At 46.5% G+C, this 20,947-nt stretch overlaps 1 protein-coding gene across 1 annotated transcript in view; it reads left to right on the top strand.

Annotated features, from left to right (window-relative positions):
- Window positions 1-19,531, top strand: part of LOC137345673 (butyrophilin subfamily 3 member A2-like) — a gene marked incomplete at its 3' end in the record, with an annotated part of 51,072 nt that extends 31,541 nt beyond the window's left edge. The window contains exons 4-6 of the mRNA XM_068008937.1: window positions 4,918-5,037; window positions 7,769-7,801; window positions 19,518-19,531. Of these exons, the coding sequence (XP_067865038.1) occupies window positions 4,918-5,037; window positions 7,769-7,801; window positions 19,518-19,531 (167 nt within the window). The remainder of the gene's footprint in view (window positions 1-4,917; window positions 5,038-7,768; window positions 7,802-19,517) is intronic.
- Between the last annotated feature and the right edge of the window lie 1,416 nt (window positions 19,532-20,947).

The following is a 20,947-nucleotide window of genomic DNA, read 5'->3' as shown; positions in this document are numbered from 1 at the left end:
ATTTTGTTTATCCCAGATTAAAATACACCATCCAGGTTTCTTTAATAAACAACAAAATTATCAGTTTATTACAAAACAAGACTTAATCAGTAACAAAGCAAACATTAACACACAGATTGAAATATGAAAGTTCCCTTTTTAAATTCCCCAATTACACTTGCACACATTGGGAAAAATACAGAAATTCTCTCTGCAGAGGTCTGTTACAAAAAGACAAAAAGAGACTACTATTGGCTAAATATTTGCCAATTTTTGCCAAAGAAAGAGAAGATATGGAAGGAAGTTAGTTGTCCCTTTCATGGTCTGGCGTCCGGGTATACGGAGATGGGTCACTGGGATCATTTCAGAAGCAGTCCGTTCTGGAGAAGTCGTGAATTATTCCAGTCGACTTTCCAGGAGAAATGTGGCATCAGGGTTTTTCCAGCAGCACACTCTTGAATTGTAGGATTTTTCTCAGCTTCTCAGGAGTTCTGCAGCACCAGGGATTTTAGCTTCCTCACACTGGATTTTTGCAGGATTTCTGCAAAGTGACAGAGAAGGAGGTGAGCTGGGTTGTTTCTTTTTCCCTTGGCAGAAAAACACCAACTGTCTGCAAACAGTTCACATCCAACTAAACTGAAAACAATGTCCAAACCCCAAACAAAGAGTCGACCTCCTGACCTCCATAAAGCTGAACATGTGACTTCTCTGTAACCATTTTTCCCAAGTCACCAAGGGTTCTGTTGTTTTCTGAACCCAAATCACTGGTGATGTCTAGCACAGATTGTTTTCAAGGTGGCACAGTGGCGCAGTGGTTAGCACCGCAGCCTCACAGCTCCAGCGACCCGGGTTCAATTCTAGGTACTGCCTGTGTGGAGTTTGCAAGTTCTCCCTGTGTCTCCGTGGGTTTTCTCCGGGTGCTCCGCTTTCCTGCCAAAAGACCTGCAGGTTGGTAGGTAAATTGGTCATTATAAAATTGCCCCTAGTATAGGTAGGTGGTCGGGAAATATATAGGGACAGGTGGGGATGTGGTAGGAATATGGGATTAGTAGAAATGGGTGGTTGATGGTCGGCACAGACTCGGTGGGCCGAAGGGCCTGTTTCAGTGCTGTATCTCTAAACTAAAAAGCTAGACTAAACATTTCAAGTGTCCTGTCGGTGAACTTGGTAAAAAAACATATCCATGGAATCTTTTCAGTTTTAACACTTTAATGGGAGGCGGTTCAATGGTATCAGATGTAAGGGCTTTGGTTACATTGGGTGGGTCAAGGGTGATGGGTTCAGGCTGGAAGGTTGCAAGAGAAGGTTGGAAGTTGGGAGACTTGCTCTAAATTGTACACACACCATTTTCTCCAATGCTAATGCAAACGTGGCCACTCAAAGATAGCAAGGAGAGTGTGAGGAGACAAATAATAGTGGGAGTGTCTTCCACCTGGCTGCAATTTGAAGGCATTTAAAAGTGAACTGCTCATTGCCTCGATGTTTCAGCTGACTGGTAACAGAGGGCTGAATTGCAACACCCTGCTTATTTATTGTTCAGAAAAACAGCAGTGACTTGGGTCTCATACACCCAATTTGTCCAGTACCATGGGAGCTGAAATCTTTGCTGTGCGACCATGGAACCGAGAATACACCAATGCAAAGAAAGTAAGGGTGTGACCACAGAACCACAAATGTAAGTTATGTTAGTAGTGAAAAGCGTGATTAATCATCAAACAGCAAACAGCCATCATTGAAGACTGAAGATTCAAATGTCAATGATAAATGGAGACTGGGAACTTTCTGAAATGCTTTGCAAACATCAATGTGTTCCTGCCATTGGCCTCCAATGAACATTTTCCTTTTCATCTGAATCCAAGCAAATGATTTACGAGAGTGCATCAAATATTAAAGTAAATAAAGATATATTTAAACTTCTGGAAGATGTGTACAATATTTACAGCATCTTTGTGCTCAGAACTGTTTTTTTTACGTTTTCCCACACTACGTCTAGGTGCTACCCCGACATTAGCAGCTGAGCTGGAGGCAGTCTGCTCAGTGCACTGCCCCAGTGCTGTGGATAACCGTGGTGGGCGTCCACTGGAAGAATGGGGCCTTGATGGCTCCATCATACTGGGGGTCTGCAGCACTGGTGCGTGAGTATCCCCTGTGTGCTCGCCTGCTGGAGATAAGAGTCAATGTCGGAGGGAGGAGGACGAGAGGCTGTTTACTCTGGGGGTGTCCTGAGAGGAAGGCCCCAGGGAAGCTGGCATGCGCTTGTCCTCCATCTGTGTGCACAATGGCACCTGCCTGTCTCCCTGAGGGGAAGGAGCACCTGGAGGGAGGTTCAGGTTCCTCGTCTCCCTCTCGCTTAGACTCTGCTGCATGGAGCCCACGGCAACAGTGATGGAGCACAGGTCAGATCACATATGGCTCGGGTGCTCAACCAGACTCACCACAGAGCTCACCAGACTCTGGACTGAGGAAGCCATACACTCATATGCCTGGGACATGGCAGACGTCATGGCTTGCATGGACTCTTCCATGACATGCACAAAGCCACACATGACTTCAGGCATCTCCGACATATTTCCCACATGGCTTTGCTGCACATCCGGCAGACTTTTCATAGCAACAGTCAAAGGATCACCGTGAGCGAGGGGCTGAGCAGGGGCCTGATCCCCAGCAGTCCTCCGATTGTCAGGGGACCCGGCTGACACATGCTCCATCAGCTGCTGGGACGTGTCTGTGTCGTGCACACCAGATTGTGACCCAGATTCTAATCTTAAATCCCCCGCAGACCGTGTGGATGTATCTGCGCTGGCGGAGGTGGGAGAAGAGGCAGGTGACGGTGCACCCTCTGGGGAATTGGCTTCTTCTTCCTCTCCAGAGAAGGAGTCTTGGCCTCGTGGCGTTCACTCGAGTGTGGACACCTGCAGTGGAGACACAAACAGAGGCACATTAATCACCAGCTGACTATGAGTTCACACACTTCCCTTTACTGTACACATACGGCTGCAAGACTGAAGATGACATTTCATCTTTACTGAGGACCTTGCCTCACCATCTGCAATTGCCCTGCCTCCGTCCTCTCGCAAATTCTACAGCCTCCTCTTCAGCCGCTGTCAGGACTCTGATGTCTGGAACACCTCCACCTGTCTTTGCCCACTCACTGGTTGTGGGTGTGTTTATCCTGCAGGAGACAGTGCAGAAAGAATGACATGTCAGAAGATGAATCACAACCATTGTAAACATCACTCGTTCAGGACTGACTTTCACACAACACATCCAAGCACATCAACAATGCCAATCATCAACTTTGCGCACAATCGTTTGGTGTACGGCACCAAGGCTGTTCACACATTCCACTGCATTCCTTGTCTGCCCTCTGTCTTAAAGAGATGGAGTCAGGGAGAAAAACAATGAAACAGCTTTGCCAAGACCACTTACCCTCACCGATCTGAGCAAGTCATTGTTACGTTTGGAACACTGAACCCAGGTTCTCCGTGTCACCCCACAGTTCGAGATCTCCTCTGCTTCCTCCACCCAGGCTGCCTTGGTCAGGTGGCAGGGTCTTCTGACTCCATCTGCAGGGAAGTGGACCTCCTGCCTTTCCCTGATGGCCTGGAGGAGAACCTGCAGGGTGACATCACTGAACCGTGGGCTGGGACACTGCCTGCTGGCTGACATCTGCTTTGCTTTTGCTGCAAAAGAAATAAATAATATGAAATTGGTGCTGGATTATAAAAATTAAGGGAGGCAAAAGCATTTTGAATTAAATACAAGTTTTACTTCAGGTTCCAGTGCAGAGACTTACATGACAGGAAGGCTGCTGATCCTTGAGGCTGCAAACACAATGTTTTATCGCTGTGGTGACATTGATACTTTTAGCCCAGTGATGGTGGTTCCACCAATGAAAGGCCTCCCCCACCATATAATCCCACGTGCCCCCACGCCCGTCGCCGGACGGTTCATTTACATTTAAATCGCTTATGAAATAGGAATAATGGGGGAAGCGGAAGTTACGCCAACTTCCGGTCCCGCTGTCGGGAATGCCGTGGAACTCATAAAATCCCAGCCACTGTTTATAAACCTAGGCCGGAAAAATTTTCCGGCTGTTGTATCTCTGTGTGTGCCGTGTCTCCGTGTGCGCCATGTCTCGGTGTGAGCTGTATCTCTGTCTGTGCCATATCTCTGTCTGTGCCGTATCTCCATGTGTGCCGTATCTCCGTGTGTGCTGTGTCTCCGTGTGTGCCGTATCTCTGGCTGTGCCGTGTCTCTGTGTGTGCTGTCTCTCTGTGTGTGCTGTCTCTCTGTGTGTGCTCTGTCTCTGTATGTGCCGTATCTCTGTATGTGCCGTATCTCTGTATGTGCCGTATCTCTGTGTGTGCCGTATCTCTGTGTGTGCCGTATCTCTGTGTGTGCCGTATCTCTGTGTGTACTGTATCTCTATGTGTGCTGTATCTCTGTGTGTGCTGTGCTGCTCTAGCCCCCTGGCTTCTGCTGCTGACACCACCAAAATTCACAGCATCAGGGGGAGGTTCCACAATTTAAATGGCTTTGGCAGCTCGGGACACAGTTAGAACACCCTGTCAGAAAGTGTGGGAGTGTCAGTCCCACCAGATCCAGAATACAAGTTTAAAGGGGAAACTGAAAATGCTTTTTTGGCTGTGCAAACGCCAATGTCCTGAGAGAGGCAACAATAATAATAAACATCAGTGACAGTGATTGAAGTGGGCAGAGGTTCCATTCTCAACAGGACATTTAATAACGTTCAATGCTGGTATTTCTGTCTGTTTGGTGGTCTCCTGTTGAAGTTACGGCAGGAAGCTGCCAGAACAACTGTGGGTTTTCCACTTCATGAACTTTTACTATATTGGATATTCTGAGAGAATGATTTCCAGATGGTATCTGTTGCTGATAATATCATTATCTAATTCACTGCTGTTTACTTTACAGGTGATATCTTCCCTGTTGACCCTGCCTGGCCTGTGCCATTGCTCGTGACCCTTTGTCTTCTAATTGCAGCTTTGTCTGCTGTGATTTATTGGAATGTGAAACAATATCGACGTATTAAAGGTACATTCTCAATGTAACTGAAAAATGACAATATATATCTACAGGCCTGGAAATCCAGTGGGGGTTCTCCCAGTCTCCCACTGAAAATTCAGTGGAAACCTGGAGGAATCCCTACAGAAACAGAATAAAAACCAGGTATCACTGAGGGCTCTGCCGATCTTCCATTGAAGTTAGACTGGGAGACAAGAGGAACCCTGTGGAATTTCAGGACTGCAGATTTAAACCAGTGAAATGTGGAAAGTAGACCAGCTTTATTTCATTATTGAATGTTTGTTTGGGGGTCGGGTGGGGCGGGGGAGGGGCTGCGGTGGGTGGGTGTAGGAGACTGAACAATAAAGAGAAAAATAAAGGAATAGTTGCAATTCCCACTTTTTTGTTAAACAGAAAACTCACTTGAGTTTTCAGTATTTTGAATAACTTTCACACAGTTAGGTTGCCTATTAAATAATCTGCAATTTTGTTCCTCTTATTGTAAGTATGTTTTTAACATTTTCTTGGGCAAATATGAAACAAGAATAATCCAGAATAACATCAATAAATGGAGCTCTGTTCCACCTTTTTGCTTTTTCATTAATTCATGAAACTATTTTTTTGTTTGCTTCTGCACCAAGAAGATAGGTTAGATTTCCCACTTCCAGTGAATATCAGAAAATCACTAGAGTAATAGATGGTAAATCTCAGGATGGAAATGCACAGTTTCCTGATGAATTCCAGAATTGGTTCACTGGAATATTTACTCATTAAGAATCCAGATCAAATTCCTCCTTATTCACATCAATAGAAAAGAATATCAGACGGAGTAAATCCCTGTGTTCAAGTAAATTCCTTCCCACGGCACCTTCTCATACAAGCACAGGAGATGCAACAGCTGCCCTTTTACTTTTTCCCTTCCCACCATCCAGGCCCCCAAACACTCCTTCCAGGTGATACAGTGATTTACTTGTATTCCTTTCAATTTAGTATACTGTATTCACTACTCACAATGCAGTCTCCTCTACATTGGGGAGGACAAACACAGATTAGCAGATCATGTTGTGGAACATCTCCATTCAGTTTGCAAGTATAACCCTGAGCTTTCAGTTATATTAATTGCCCACCTCTCTCTGACCTCTCTGTCCTCGGTCTCCTACACTGATCTAATGAAGCTCAATGCAAGCACAAGGAACAGCAATTCATCTTTTCATCAGGAACTTTACAGCCTTCTGGACTCTACTCTGTGTTCAATAATTTCAGACAAGAATCACTGCCCTCAATTTTTTATTGTTATGTTTTTAGTTTTCTTTTGTTTTTGATTGGCAGCTGATTATGTTTCTGTTATTCCCATTTACAGCTCCTCCAGACCCAGATTTTGTTTCTTTACTTGTCCCATTACCATCCCTTTTGTTAATATTTCCTGCCTTCCATCCTATCACAGATCTTCCCTTTTGTTCTTTCCTCCCCTCCTCCCTTTCTTTGTGTCTATACTTGTTGGTAATCTGAAACGTTAACCCCGTTTCTCTCTCCACAGATGCTGCCATACCTGCTGCATTTTCTTTTTTTATTTCAGACTTCCAGCATCTGCAGTATTTTGCTTTTGCTTCATGAAGTAATCTGCTGGAATTTTATGCTGGACGGGAGGCCCCGCCCACCAGCCCAAAGGTGGGGGGCGAACCCGCCTCTGCCAGGCCTGGGTGCCATGCCAGGATTTAATGTGCCCCAGGTGTTTAATTGACCTTGGGCAGGACTTCCACCCCTCTGAAGCAGGAGGTTCCACCTCCAAGAGCTGCTGCCCAATCAGCAGACCAGCAGCTCTCAGTCCCAGAAGTGCCACGAGAAGCGGTGGCCACTGCTGGGACTGCACCCAGCTGCAGCAGGCTCGTGGACGCCAGCCTGGAAAAAAGAGTCTCTGGGGCCTCACCGGGATCAATTGGCCAGGCCCCGGTGATGCGAGGGGTGGGGGGAGTGTATTTCAGTGGGGGTAATTGGGCCGTGGGAGGACCCTCCATAGGGCACAGCATGCTCGATCAGGAGAGCCCCCTCCCAGTGGACCTCAGCCATTGGGAGGAGGCCCCTCAGGGCCTCGATTGGCCTGGCTCGGTCGGGCTGTTCCTCGCCTCTCCCGCACCTTGTAAAATTGCAGGGAGGAGGGAAGGCATCAGGAATGGCACCCCTGCCTCCCATTCAATTTTACGACCGCACACCCTCCCCCTACCCCCACCCCCCAGCCCCTTACCACCGGCCGTTCCTGCAGGGGGCGTACAAGTCCGGCCATCGTTTCTAATAAAGGCCGGTTACCCGAACCGAACCTAAAGAGGACCCGACGACATGTGTCGGGTTCGGGTCGGGTCGCTCTTCCAGGTCCGGCTTTCGAGCCTGGGTCGGGCTGGGTCTGGGTCGGACTAGGTCCAGGTGGGACACACACAGCAAGAAGTGTTAAAAATAAAAAGCCTACCTGAGCTGGGAATCCGGGACATCAAAGAGGGAAACTCTGAGTCTGTGCAGTGAGCAAATGAGCGTCTCAATGATGTCATCACGCTCACGCTGCAGCTTCCTGCAGATTGGGAGTCGCAAGGTAGGGACAGGGAACACTCCGGTGGTCGAGTCAGGCACAGGGAAAAAATGGAGGGACTGGGGCCGGGTTGGGCTTGCATCCGATGTGATTCTGTTGAGTTCGGGTCGGGATTTTCTCCGTGACCCGAGCAGGCCTTTAGTTTCTAATATTCATCACAATGTTTTTGTTGTATCTTTCCAGAGCTAGAACTTCGGAAATCTATCGTAGAAGTTGGTAAGAAATTAATATTGAATTATACACAAACTGCAAAAGAATGTTGATTTTGAAATATTGCAAGTTTAATTCAGCATGTTTACATTTTTTATCTGTTAAGATCAGTTAATTATACACAGAATCACAGAATTGTTACAGTGCAGAAGGAGGTCACTCGGCCCATCGTGTCTGCACTGGCTCTCTGAAAGAGCAATTCCCTCAGTTCCATTCCCTTGCCTTCTCCCCATAACCCTGCACATTTTTCCTTTTCATATAACAGGATAATTCTCTTTCGAATGCTTCAATTGAACCTGCCTCCACCACTTTCTCAGGCAGTGCATTCCAGACTTTAACTACTCACTGGGTGAAAAGATTTTCCTCGTGTCACTTTTGCTTCTCTTACCAAATACTTTAAATCTGTGTCCTCTCATTCTCGATCCTTTCAATGGTGGGAACAATTTCTCTCTATCTACTCTGTCCAGACCCCTCATGATTTTGAATACCTCTATCAAATCACCTCTCAAATCAGCCTTCTCTTCTCCAAGGAAAACAGTCCTAACTTCTCCAATCTATCTTCATACCTGAAGTTCCTCAATCCTGGAACCATTCTTGTGAATCTTTTCTGTACTCTCTCCAATGCCCTCACGTCTTTCGTCAAGTGCGGCGCCCAGAATTGAACACAATAATCCAGCTGAGGATGAACTAGCCTTACACAAGTTCAACATAACTTCCTTGCTCTTGTACTCTATGCCCCTATTAATAAAGCCCAGGATACTGTATGCTTTATTAACTGCTCTCTCAACCTGTCCTGCCAGCTTCAATGACTTATGCACATATACACCTTGGTCCCTCTGCTTCTGCACCCCTTTTAGAATTGCATTTTTTATTCTATATTGTCTCTCCATGTTGTTCCTACCAAAATGAATCACCTCATATTTCTCTGCATTGAACTTCATTTGCCACCTGTCTGCCCATTCCACCAACTTGTCTACGTCGTTTTGAAGTTCTACACTATCCTCCTCACAGTTCACAATGCTTCCAAGTTTCATATCATCTGCAAACTTTGAAATTGTGCCCTGTACACCAAGGTCTGGATCATTAATATATATCAGGAAAAGCAAGGGTCCCAACACTGATCCCTGGGGAACTCCATTACAAACCTTCTTCCAGCCTGAAAAACATCCATTAGCCACTACTCTTTGATTCCTGTCACTCAGCCATTTTCGTGTCCATGTTGTTACCATCCCTTTTATTCCACGAGCTACAAGTTTGCTCACAAGTCTGTTGTGTGACATTGTATCAAACGCCTTTTGAAAGTCCATGTACACCACATCAACAGCATTGCCCTCATCAACCCTCTCTGTTACTGCCTCAAAAAACTCCAGCAAGTTAGTTAAACATGATTTTCCCTTAAGAAATCCATGATGGCTTTCCTTAATTAACTCACATTTGTCCATGTTACTATTGATTATGCCCCAAATTATTTTTTCCAGATGTTTCCCACTACTGAAGTTAAACTGACTGGCCGGTAGTTGCTGGGCTTATCTTTACACCCGTTTTAGAACAAGGGTGTAACATTTGCAATTCTCCAGACCTCTGGCACCACCCCTGAGTCTAAGGAAGACTGAAATATTATGGCCAGTGCCTCTGTGATTTCCACCCTCACTTCCCTCAGTATCCTTGGATGCATCTCATCCACCCCTGCTGTTTTATCCACCTTAAGTTCAGACAGTCTATCTAATACTTCCTCTTTATCAATTTTAAACCCCTCTAGTGTCTGACTTGCCTCCTCTTTCAACATTGCCTGGGATGCATCTTCTTTGTTGGTAAAGGCAGATGCAAAGTATTCATTTAATACCTTAGCTATGCCCTCTGCCTCCATGTGTAAATCCCCTTTCTGGTCTCTAATCAGCCCCACTCCTCCTTTTACCACCGTTGTGCTATTTATATGCTGATAGAAAACTTTGGGATTTCCTTTCATGCTAGCTGCCAGTCTCTTCTGTCATGCAGGCCCCCACCTGCCAAGAAGGAGACACATATTTCACTGCATAAACATTGATTTTAAAAACTGACTTTGGGGAAGAAAGAGCTGGCTTTAAAAAATTGCTAGATCTTAGCTGGAGAGACATTAGCATATGAACAGCAGAACTTCAAAGCACAATGGGGCACTTCCCTGCTCCAATTTAATCCGCAATGGACCTTTGATTACCAGCTAATGGGTGTAGAGCAGATATTTCAGATTAACTGCTAAAATGGGCAAAAACACAAACAGACGTGGTCAGACCAGTTTAGTCACATGACTAACTAGGTCTTGGAATTTTTTGATTTGAACTTGCTACAAAGAATCTGCAGCAGAAAACCATGTGCTCCAGGTTGGAACAGAACCTCCTCTCCAGTCCAGCCTGCTTCCATCTCTTTCCCACGGAACTGAATCTTGTGAAAATATGTGAACCTCAAAGAGAGAAAAGTCTCCTATGTGAACAACGTTTAGGCAGAATACTGGGGCCCAACAAAAAGCAAGACTACCTACAATCAAGTGAGCGCAAAACTCAGTAAAAAAAATCCTGTTAGAGACTGCCTCAAACCTTTTACCTTATAATTTTTCCTTCTCTTTTCTGTCCCTGTCTGCATGTGTGCATCACGTGTGCATGCTAGCGTGGGTGCATCGTATATCTGTAGATGTTAACCATATTTGTGTTTACGTTTAAGATTTAATAAATTCCACTTTTCCTCTATTAAACCTGGTGTTTTGGTTTCTTTGCCTTATAATTGAAAGCAGTGAACATAGATTCACAAAAGGGAGAGCTCAAAATACAGTGTGTTTAAAATTAAAAACCCTGTTACAATAAGACCAAGCGAAGACAGTAAAAGATGCCTAGATACCTTCCTCACCTGGTTGTCACAGAAATTTGGGTGCTAGCATCCAGAAGTTTACCCACAGACAAACGAGTGAAATTGGAAGTAGGAAACCAAATTGTTTCCCTGAATGTATAGTGGATCAGGCCATGATCAAATCAGCTCCCCCAGAGCAGACTGCATTGGCACTTCAGGCAGATGACCAGGTCTGCCTGTCCGAGACTTTCTTTGGAAAGTTAGAAAACCCAGGGAATGAATTCAACCAATTTTCCCTAGATAAGGTTCAGCGAGCTGACCCAGTATTGCAAGAGTTAGCACAGGCTGCCCAGTCTGAAAGTGATGTAGAGGGAGTCCCTGATTGCTACTATTTAAAGAATGAGGTATTGATGAGGAAATGGAGTTCTTCTCACAGACCGGAGAGTAAGGAGCGGACAGTAGTTCACCAGTTAGTGGTGCTACACAGGTACCGAGGAGAAATATTAAGAAGGGTCCACGAGACTACAGTGTCTGTACATGCCGGTATACAAGAAACCAAAGCCCACATAAGACAGCAGTTTGACTGGCTAAAACTCCACAAAGATGTGGTGGAGTACTGCAGGAGTTGCCACATGTGCCAGGTTGAGGGGAAACCCCGACCTACAGTGAAACCTGCACCCCTAAGTCCTGTCGCGGGTGTTAGGAGGACCCTCCAGCAGAGGGCTGGTGAACTTTAAGGGACCCCCGCCGAGTACAAAAGGGGACAGGCTGGCAGAGATTTAGAAAGAGAAGGGGGAAATGTGACCAAGACGGAAGGTTAAAGGAAGTCTGGGAGAAATCCTGGATGAAAACCCCTACTGTCCGGTCAGCCAACCCTGAAAAATGTGAAAAGTTAGACCCCACATCCTCCTATGTCAATGCAGATTCTAGAAGCACCCCACCAGAGTTGCTGACAGCATTTACAGAACCTGCAGAGACAAAGACCTCTGGAGGGCAGAGAAACTGTGAGGGTAATGCCTCACCTAGTTGAAGTGCCACAAGAGAGTGCAGTAGAGTCTGCACAAATAACTGCAGGCAGGAGTGTCCCAGAGAACGAAGGAATCCTCCCCCACAGTCAGAGGAAAATGGAACCACCCATCCTCTGCAGTCAAAAGCCTTTGCATCACAAAGACTCTGAGCAGCCATGAAAATGGGCAAACTGGAGAAAAAACTCCCCTAAAGAAACACATGTTTATTGGGATACCAAAAAGGGGAAATTAAAGCAGCACTGCCACCCAGAAAAGACAAATTTAACAATTCCAGGAATCATGAATGAATGGAAATGAATGAGAGAAATGCATGTTTTTCTTTCTGTATCTTCTACTTCTCTCAGATCTTTTAATGAAATGTGCTGTTTCTTTTCCAATCGCATTTCATTCCCCTGGGTGTAGAGGTGTCAAGCAGGCCCCACCTGCCAAGAAGGAGACACATATTGAACCGCATGAACGTTGATTTTAAAAGACCGCAATTGTTGTCAACGCGATCGGTAGGTGGCGCTGTTTTGGCACATGCGCAGATACAGCATGTGACACGAAAACGTCACAGTCTGCGACTGTAGCAGCTGCCAGGACTAAAGATGGCGCTGGTCAAAGAATCACAGAGATGAAACCTAACAAACACGTGGCAGAATACAATGGCCGGAGTGAGAGAGTGGAGCGGGCCGGGGAGAGCAGCGCGGGGAGACCAGCGGTAGCGGTGCCGGGGGGGGAGAAAGATGGAGGAGGGGGTGAGAAAGAGGGAGAGGGAGGGGGGCGGTAGAAAGAGGGAGAGGGATGGGGGGGAGCAAGAGGGAGGGGGGGAGAAAGAGGGAGGGGGGGAGAAAGAGGGAGGGGGAGGGGGGGTAGAAAGAGGGAGAGGGATGGGGGGAGCAAGAGGGAGGGGGGGAGAAAGAGGGAGGGGGGGAGAAAGAGGGAGGGGGAGGGGGGGTAGAAAGAGGGAGAGGGATGGGGGGAGCAAGAGGGAGGGGGGGAGAAAGAGGGAGGGGGAGGGGGGGAGAAAGAGGGAGGGGGGGAGAAAGAGGGAGAGGGAGGGGGGGGAGGGAGAGGGAGAGGGAGGGAGGGGGGTGAAAGAGGGAGAGGGAGGGGGGGGGAGAAAGAGGGAGAGGGAGGGAGGGGGGGGAGAAACAGGGAAAGGGAGGGGGGGGGAGAAGGGGAGAGAGTGGGGGGGGAGAGCAGTGGAACGGAAGAGGAGTGCCTTTTTCTGTGCATGCGCCATAAACACAACAGCAAAAGACTTACTGGCCAGTCCCTGGACCCGGTGACACCAAGGTCTTCGCACGCTCGCTCCCCATGGCTCTCTACGGCCTCTCGCTTCCGGCCCTCTCCATTCAGCCGTTCCCTCCAGCTGCGGATGCCCAATCCAGTTGCTTTCTCCCCTACCCAGTTGCTTTCTCTACTTCTCCACAGTACTTCAGGCATTGCAACTGTCTGGTCCCTGCATTTTGCATGCTCCCTCTCCCCACCCCTCCCCGCTCTCCCCACCCCTCCCCCTCTTCACCCACCCCTCCCGCTCTTCACCCACCCCTCCCCCTCTTCACCCACCCCCTCCTCTACCCCCCTACCTCCACCATAGTTGAATATCTGAAGTGCAGTTGTAAAGTCGGGGAAATAGCATGCAAAACAAAACCTCAACAATTCTGGGTTTAATTATTGAAAAGTTTTATTAAGTTCATTAAGTATCTGAGGAACTGCTGTGCATGGATACATGAGTGTTGTGTCCAGCATTCCCGTTAGACAGACAGGCCGAGTCTCTGCTATGCACAGCTAAAGAGATTGTTCCTGGAGAGCCTTGTGGTGAATAAACGCTTGGCTCTCTATTCCACTACTGTATTGTCCATGTGAAGAAGGCAAAGTCACAAGAGTCTGAGCTCAGTCTATTCTTGATGAATGTTCCCCAAGCGCATCCCAATGTGCATTCCCAATTCATCCATAAATGCAATGTTCCTTTCCACATCGTGATGATCTCCGCAGCATGATCCAGTTGCCTTCGTTGCTTGAATGCTGACCGTAAGTCTCGAGGATTGTTTTCTCGACGGCATGTTTTACATGAAAAGAAATAAAGCAAATCAGAGTCAGAGCTTGCCTCCCTCCATCCACTGAAATTACTGTTGCGCACACCTTTTTAAGCTCTGCAGTGAAGGCACCAATTGATAACGTCGCCAATGAAGCACTTATTACCCACCTCAGATGCAGGAATCAGCACATCCTTGCGTCATCTCCTGCACCGCCTCCTTTGCTGGAATGCCGTCCTTAAGTGTCAAGGATTGTTTTCTCAAGGGCACATTTTACATGAAAGGAAATAATGAAAGAACATCAGTGTCAGAGCTTCCCTCCCTCCAATGAAATTACTGTTGCGCATGCTTTATGCTCTGCAGTATAGGCCAATGAATCACTTAGTACCCACCTCAGCTGTAGGAGTCAGGATGATGTAACTGCCCCTATCTCGTGATGGTTCAACATTGCTCTCAGGGAAAACATGAATGATGTGAGGGTGCTGGAAAAAGAAGCACATTTCTTTTGGACTATGAACATAAAGCAGGCCATTTAGCCCAGCTGTTCCCTGCTAGTGGTTATGCTACTCGTGCGTCTTCCCATCCATTCCCATTTAATCCTACCTGCTACTATCAGCATCATCTTCCATTTCTTTCACTCTTATCTACCTTTGCCTTAAAGCAACACTGAGGATGGAGAATGGTGTGGCTGCACAGAAAAAGGCACTCCCCTTCCGCTCCGCTGCTCCCCCCCCCGACCTCCCGACTTCCCTTACCCCCCACCGTCCCTCCCTTCCCTCCCTTCCTCCCTCCCCCCCTTCCCTCCCTCCCTCCCTCCCCCCCGTCTCTCCCCTCCCTTCCCTTCCCTCCCCTCCCCTCCCTTCCCTTCCCTCCCCTCCCTTCCCTCCCTTGAAATGTATTTTCAGAGCAACTTACCTTGGAACAATCTCCTCTGTCTAATAAAAATGAAGCAAATGTCCAAAATGACTAAATAATTGAGGTAAAATGCCCGACGAAACCTCTCCTCCTTCCATTTTCAAAAACTCGCGCCGAAGCTTTCGTAAGATTGACGCACATGCGCACACGGGCTCCGGTCATCTGCGCATGCTCTGCGGTCCGGATTGCCAGGACCAGTTTGCACATGCGCAAAGGCCAACCTGGCGTGTTCCCCGAGGAAGATGACGTTCCGCGATGACGTCGTCTGCGCATGCGCAAACTGGTCCTGGCAATCCGGACCGCAGCGCATGCGCAGAGGGCCTGAGACCGTGTGCGCATGTGCGCACCGCGGCGCATCCTGATGACGTAGCGTTGTCATTAATCACTTTGATTTTAAAAACTGTTGTTGGGGAAGAAAGTATTGGCTTTAAAACAATTGCCAGAATTTAGCTGGAGAGATATTAGCATATGAACAGCAGAACTTCAAAGCCCAAAGGGGCTATTCCCTGCTCCAATTTAATCCACAATGGGCCTTTGATCAGCAGCTATTGGATGTAGAGTAGACATTCCAGATTAACTGCTAAAATGGCCGAATACACAAGCAGACGTGGTCAGACCAGTTTAGTCACATGACTAACTAGGTCTTGGAATTTTTTGATTTGAACTTGCTACAAAGAATCTGCAGAAAGCCATGTGCTCCCGGTTAGAACAGAACCTCCTTTCCAGTCCTGCCTGCTTCCATCTCTTTCCCACGGAACTGAATCTTGTGAAAAACATGTGAACCTCAAAGAGAGAAAAGTCTCCTATGTGAACAAAGTTTAAGCAGAACACTGGGGCCCAACAAAAAGCAAGACTACCTACAATCAAGTGAGCTCGAAACACACTAAAGAAAACCACGTTAGAGACAGCCTCAAACCTTTCACCTTATAATTTTTCTTCTCATTTCTGTCCCTATCTGCATGTGTGTATCACATGTACATGCTAGCGTGGGTGCATCGTATATCCGTAGGCGTTAACCATATTAGAGTTTAATTTTACGTTTTAATAAATTTCACTTTTTCTCTTTAAACCTCAGAAAACCTGGTTTGTTGATTTCTTTGCCTTATTATTGGAAAGCGGTGAACAAAGAATCACAAAAGGAGGAGCTCAAAACACAGTGTGTTTAACATTAAAAATCCTGTTACAATAAGACCAAGTGCAGACAGTAAAAGACCCCGAGACAACCTTCTCACCTGGTCGTAGCACTTCCCTTCTCTCTCTTTGCTTCTCTTATCTTAACTCTACCTCATTTGTCATCCATGGAGCTCGGGATCTGTTTGCTCTACTTTTCCCCTTCGAGGGAACATACCTTGACTGTGCCTGAACTGTCTCTTCTTTGAAGGAAGCCCATTGTTCATCGACCGGTTTTCCTGCCAACCTTTGACTCCAGTTTTTCACCCCAGATTCATTCTTACCCCATTTGAAGTTGGCCTTCCCCCAGTTAATTATTCTTACCCTGGATTGCTCTTTGTCCTTTTTCATAGTCAGCCTAAACTTTATGATACAATGATCACTTTCCACTAAATGCTCTCCTACTGATACTTCATCCACTTGGCCCACCTCATTCCCAAGAACCAGGTCTAGCAGTGCCTCCTTTCTTGTTGGACTAGTAACATACTGTTGAACACTCTAGGAACTCTTGCCCTTCACTGCTCTTTACAGTACTGTTATCCCAGTCTATATTTGTATAATTAAAGTCCCCCATTAAAACTATCCTATAACATTTATACCTCTCTGTAATTTCCCTGCAAATTTGTTCCTTCCCAAGAGCTGGTGGCCTGTAGACAACACTGAGCAATGTAACTGCACCTTTTTTGTTTCTTAGCTCTAGCCAAATTAATTCTGTCGTCGACCCCTCTGGGACATCCGAATTCTCCAGCACTGCAATGCTCTCCTTAATCAATACTGCCACTCCTCCCCCTTTATTCCCTTTCTTATCTTTCATGAACAACTTGTATGCAGGAATATTTAACACCCAGTCCTGCCCTTCTTTGACCCAGGTCTCTGTTATAGTCACAACATCGTATTTCCACATGGCAATCTGCGCCTGTACCTCACCAGTCTTATTAACCACACTCTGTGCATTCACATACATGCACATTAATCCTGATTGAGACTTTATTACTTTTCCTTTACTCTGACCCCGCCTAATAACATACTATTCCCGACTCTTGTGTGATCTATTTCCCTCAATATTCTGTGCTGCAGGGTATTCCTCTCTAATACTTGCTCCTGGTTCCCACACCTAGAGTCATAGAGCAGAAGTAGGCCCTTCAGCCCATTGTGTCTGTGTCGGCCATCAAGCACCTAGCTATTCTAATTGCATTTTCCAGCACTTGGCCCTTAGCCTTGTATGCTTTGGCGTTTCAAGTGCTCATCTAAATACTTCTTAAATGTTATGAGGATTCCTGCCTCTACCACCTCTTCAGACAGTGCATTCCAGATTCCAACCACCCTCTCAGTGAAAAGTTTTTTCTTAAATCTATGCCCCCTGGTTATTGACCCCTCCACTAAGAGAAACATGTTTCTTCCTAACTAACCTATCAATGCCCCTCATAATTTTGTATACCTCAATCATGTCCAACCTCAGCCTTCTCTGCTCCAAGGAAAACAACCCTAGCCTTTTCAGTCTCTCGCATAGCTGAAATGCTCCAGCCCAGGCAACATCCTGGTGAATCTCCTCTGCACCCTCTCCAGTGCAATCACATCCTTCCTATAGTGTGGTGCCCAGAACTGGACACAGCACTCCAGCTGTGGCCTAACTAGCATCTTATACAGCTCCATCTGACGAGTTACCAGTTTTGCTTCTCTCCAATCTGAGCTCCCTCTCAGGTTCCCATCCCCATGACAATTTAGTTTAAAACCTCCCTAACAGCACCAGCAAATCTCCCTGCAACAATATTCGTCCCAGTCCTGCTAAGATGCAGCCCGACCATCTTGTACAGGCCCCACCTGCCCCAGAACTGGTCCCAATGTCTTAGAAATCTGATGCCCTCCCTCCTACACTAGTTCTCCAACCACATGTTCAATTGCTCAATTCTCCTATTCTCCTATAATAAAAGGACACAATTAAAGGCTCTGTATCTGAATGCACATCGCATTCGAAACAAAACAGATGAACTGAGAATCCAAATAGAAATAAGTAAGTACGATCTGATAGCCATAACAGAGACATGGCTGCAGGATGACATAGACTGGCACCTGAATATTGAAGGATACATGGAATTTAGGAAGGACAGGAAGCGAGGAATAGTTAGCTCTGTTAATTAATGATGGTATTAGCACAATAGAGAGGGATGACTTAAGTTCAGGAGACCAGGATGTAGAAGCAGTTTGGGTAGAGATGAGAAATCATACAGGCAAGAAGTCACTTGTAGGAGTGGTGTACAGGCCGCCTAACATTGACCACACTGTAGGAGGTACAAAGGAAGAAATAATGGCAGCTTGTCAGAAAAGTACAACGATAATTATGGGGGATTTTAACCTGCATATAGACTGGAAAAATGAGTTGGGGAGAGCTAGCCTAAATGAGGAGTACATAGAATGTTTTGGGGATAATTTCTTGGGATAATACGTTCTGGAGCCAACCAGAGAGCAGGCTATGCTAGACCTGGTATTGTGTGATGAGATAGGATAAATTAATGACCTCATAGTTAAGGCGATAGTAGCAGTGATCATAATACGATAGAATTTTACATTCAGTTTGAGAGAGAGATGAGTGGATCCAAGCCTAGTACTTTAAACTTAAATAAGGGCCATAATGAAGGCATGAAAGCAGAGCTAGCTAAAGTGAACTGGCAAATCAGGTTAGAGATAGGTCAATAGAGATGCAGCAGCAGACATTTAAGGAGTTAGCACAACAAAGAGGGATGACTTAAGTTCAGGGGACATTGGGACCGGTTCTGGGGGAGGTGGGACTATTACAAATTGGACAGTCTACACCTGGGCCAGACTGGAACCAATGTCCTTGGGGGTGCTTTTGCTAACGCTGTTGGGGAGGGTTTAAACTAATGTGGCAGGGGGATGGGAGCCAAATGAGGAGGTCAGTGGACAGTAAGGAGGTAGTAACTAAAGCCTGTAAGGAACTAGATAATGAAGTCAGCGTGACTAAGGGAACGTGCAGGCAGGGAGCAGATGATGTACGCAAAGGGACTGGTGGTCTGAGGTGCATTTGTTTTAATGCAAGAAGTGTAGTAGCTAAGGCAGATGAACTTAGGGCTTGGATTAGTACCTGGGAGTATGATGTTATCGCTATTACTGAGACTTGGTTGAGGGAAGGGCATGATTGGCAACTAAATATCGCAGGATATCGATGCTTCAGGCGGGATAGAGAGGGAGGTAAAAGGGGTGGAGGAGTTGCATTACTGGTCAAAGAGGATATCACAGCTGTGCTGAAGGAGGGCACTATGGAGGACTCGAGCAGTGAGGCAATATGGGCAGAACTCAGAAATAGGAAGGGTGCGGTAACAATGTTGGGGCTGTACTACAGGCCTCCCAACAGCGAGCGTGAGATAGAGGTACAAATATGTAAACAGATTATGGAAAGATGTAGGAGCAACAGGGTGGTGGTGATAGGAGATTTTAATTTTCCCAACATTGACTGGGATTCACTTAGTGTTCGAGGTCTAGATGGAGCAGAATTTGTAAGGAGCATCCAGGAGAGTTTTCTAGAGCAATATGTAAATAGTCCAACTCGGGAAGGGGCCATACTGGACCTGGTGTTGGGGAATGAGCCCGGCCAGGTGGTTGAAGTTTCAGTAGGGGACTACTTTGGGAATAGTGATCACAATTCCGTAAGTTTTAGAATACTCATGGACAAAGACGAGAGTGGTCCTCAAGGAAGAGTGCTAAATTGGGGGAAGGCCAACTATACCAAAATTCGGCAGGAGCTGGGGAATGTAGATTGGGAGCAGCTGTTTGAAGGTAAATCAACATTTGACATGTGGGAGGCTTTTAAAGAGAGGTTGATTAGCGTGCAGGGGAGACATGTTCCTGTGAAAATGAGGGATAGAAATGGCAAGATGAGGGAACTATGGATTACAGGTGAAATTGTGAGACTAGCTAAGAGGAAAAAGGAAGCATACATAAGGTCTAGGAGGCTGAAGAAAGACGAAGCTTTGAAAGAATATCGGGAATGTAGGACCAATCTGAAACGAGGAATTAAGAGGGCTAAAAGGGGTCATGAAATATCTTTAGCAAACAGGGTTAAGGAAAATCCCAAAGCCTTTTATTCATATATAAGGAGCAAGAGGGTAACTAGAGAAAGGATTGGCCCACTCAAGGACAAAGGAGGAAAGTTATGCGTGGAGTCAGAGAAAATGGGTGAGATTCTAAACGAGTACTTTGCATCGGTATTCACCGAGGAGAGGGACATGACGGATGTTGAGGTTAGGGACAGATGTTTGATTACTCTCGGTCAAGTCGGCATAAGGAGGGAGGAAGTGTTGGGTATTCTAAAAGGCATTAAGGTGGACAAGTCCCCAGGTCTGGATGGGATCTATCCCAGGTTACTGAGGGAAGCGAGAGAGGAAATAGCTGGGGCCTTAACAGATATCTTTGCAGCATCCTTAAACACGGGTGAGGTCCCGGAGGACTGGAGAATTGCTAATGTTGTCCCCTTGTTTAAGAAGGGTAGCAGGGAAAATCCAGGTAATTATAGACCGGTGAGCCTGACGTCAGTGGTAGGGAAGCTGCTGGAGAAGATACTGAGGGATAGGATCTATTCCCATTTGGAAGAAAATGGGCTCATCAGTGATAGGCAACATGGTTTTGTGCAGGGAAGGTCATGTCTTACCAACTTAATAGAATTCTTTGAGGAAGTGACAAAGCTGATTGATGAGGGAAGGGCTGTAGATGTCATATACATGGACTTCAGTAAGGCGTTTGATAAGGTTCCCCATGGTCGGCTGATGGAGAAGGTGAAGTCGCATGGGGTCCAGGGTGTACTAGCTAGATGGATAAAGAACTGGCTGGGCAACAGGAGACAGAGAGTAGCAGTGGAAGGGAGTTTCTCAAAATGGAGACGTGTGACCACTGGTGTTCCACAGGGATCCGTGCTGGGACCACTGTTGTTTGTGATATACATAAATGATTTGGAGGAAAGTATAGGTGGTCTGATTAGCAAGTCTGCAGACGACACTAAGATTGGTGGAGTAGCAGATAGTGAAGGGGACTGTCAGAGAATACAGCAGAATATAGATAGATTGGAGAGTTGGGCAGAGAAATGGCAGATGGAGTTCAATCAGGGCAAATGCGAGGTGATGCATTTTGGAAGATCCAATTCAAGAGTGAACTAAACAGTAAATGGAAAAGTCCTGGGGAAAATTGATGTC

The sequence above is a fragment of the Heterodontus francisci genome, chromosome 29 (assembly GCF_036365525.1).
Source record: "Heterodontus francisci isolate sHetFra1 chromosome 29, sHetFra1.hap1, whole genome shotgun sequence".
NCBI classification, from domain to species: domain Eukaryota; kingdom Metazoa; phylum Chordata; class Chondrichthyes; order Heterodontiformes; family Heterodontidae; genus Heterodontus; species Heterodontus francisci.
This window is presented reverse-complemented; position numbering and strand designations above follow the sequence as displayed.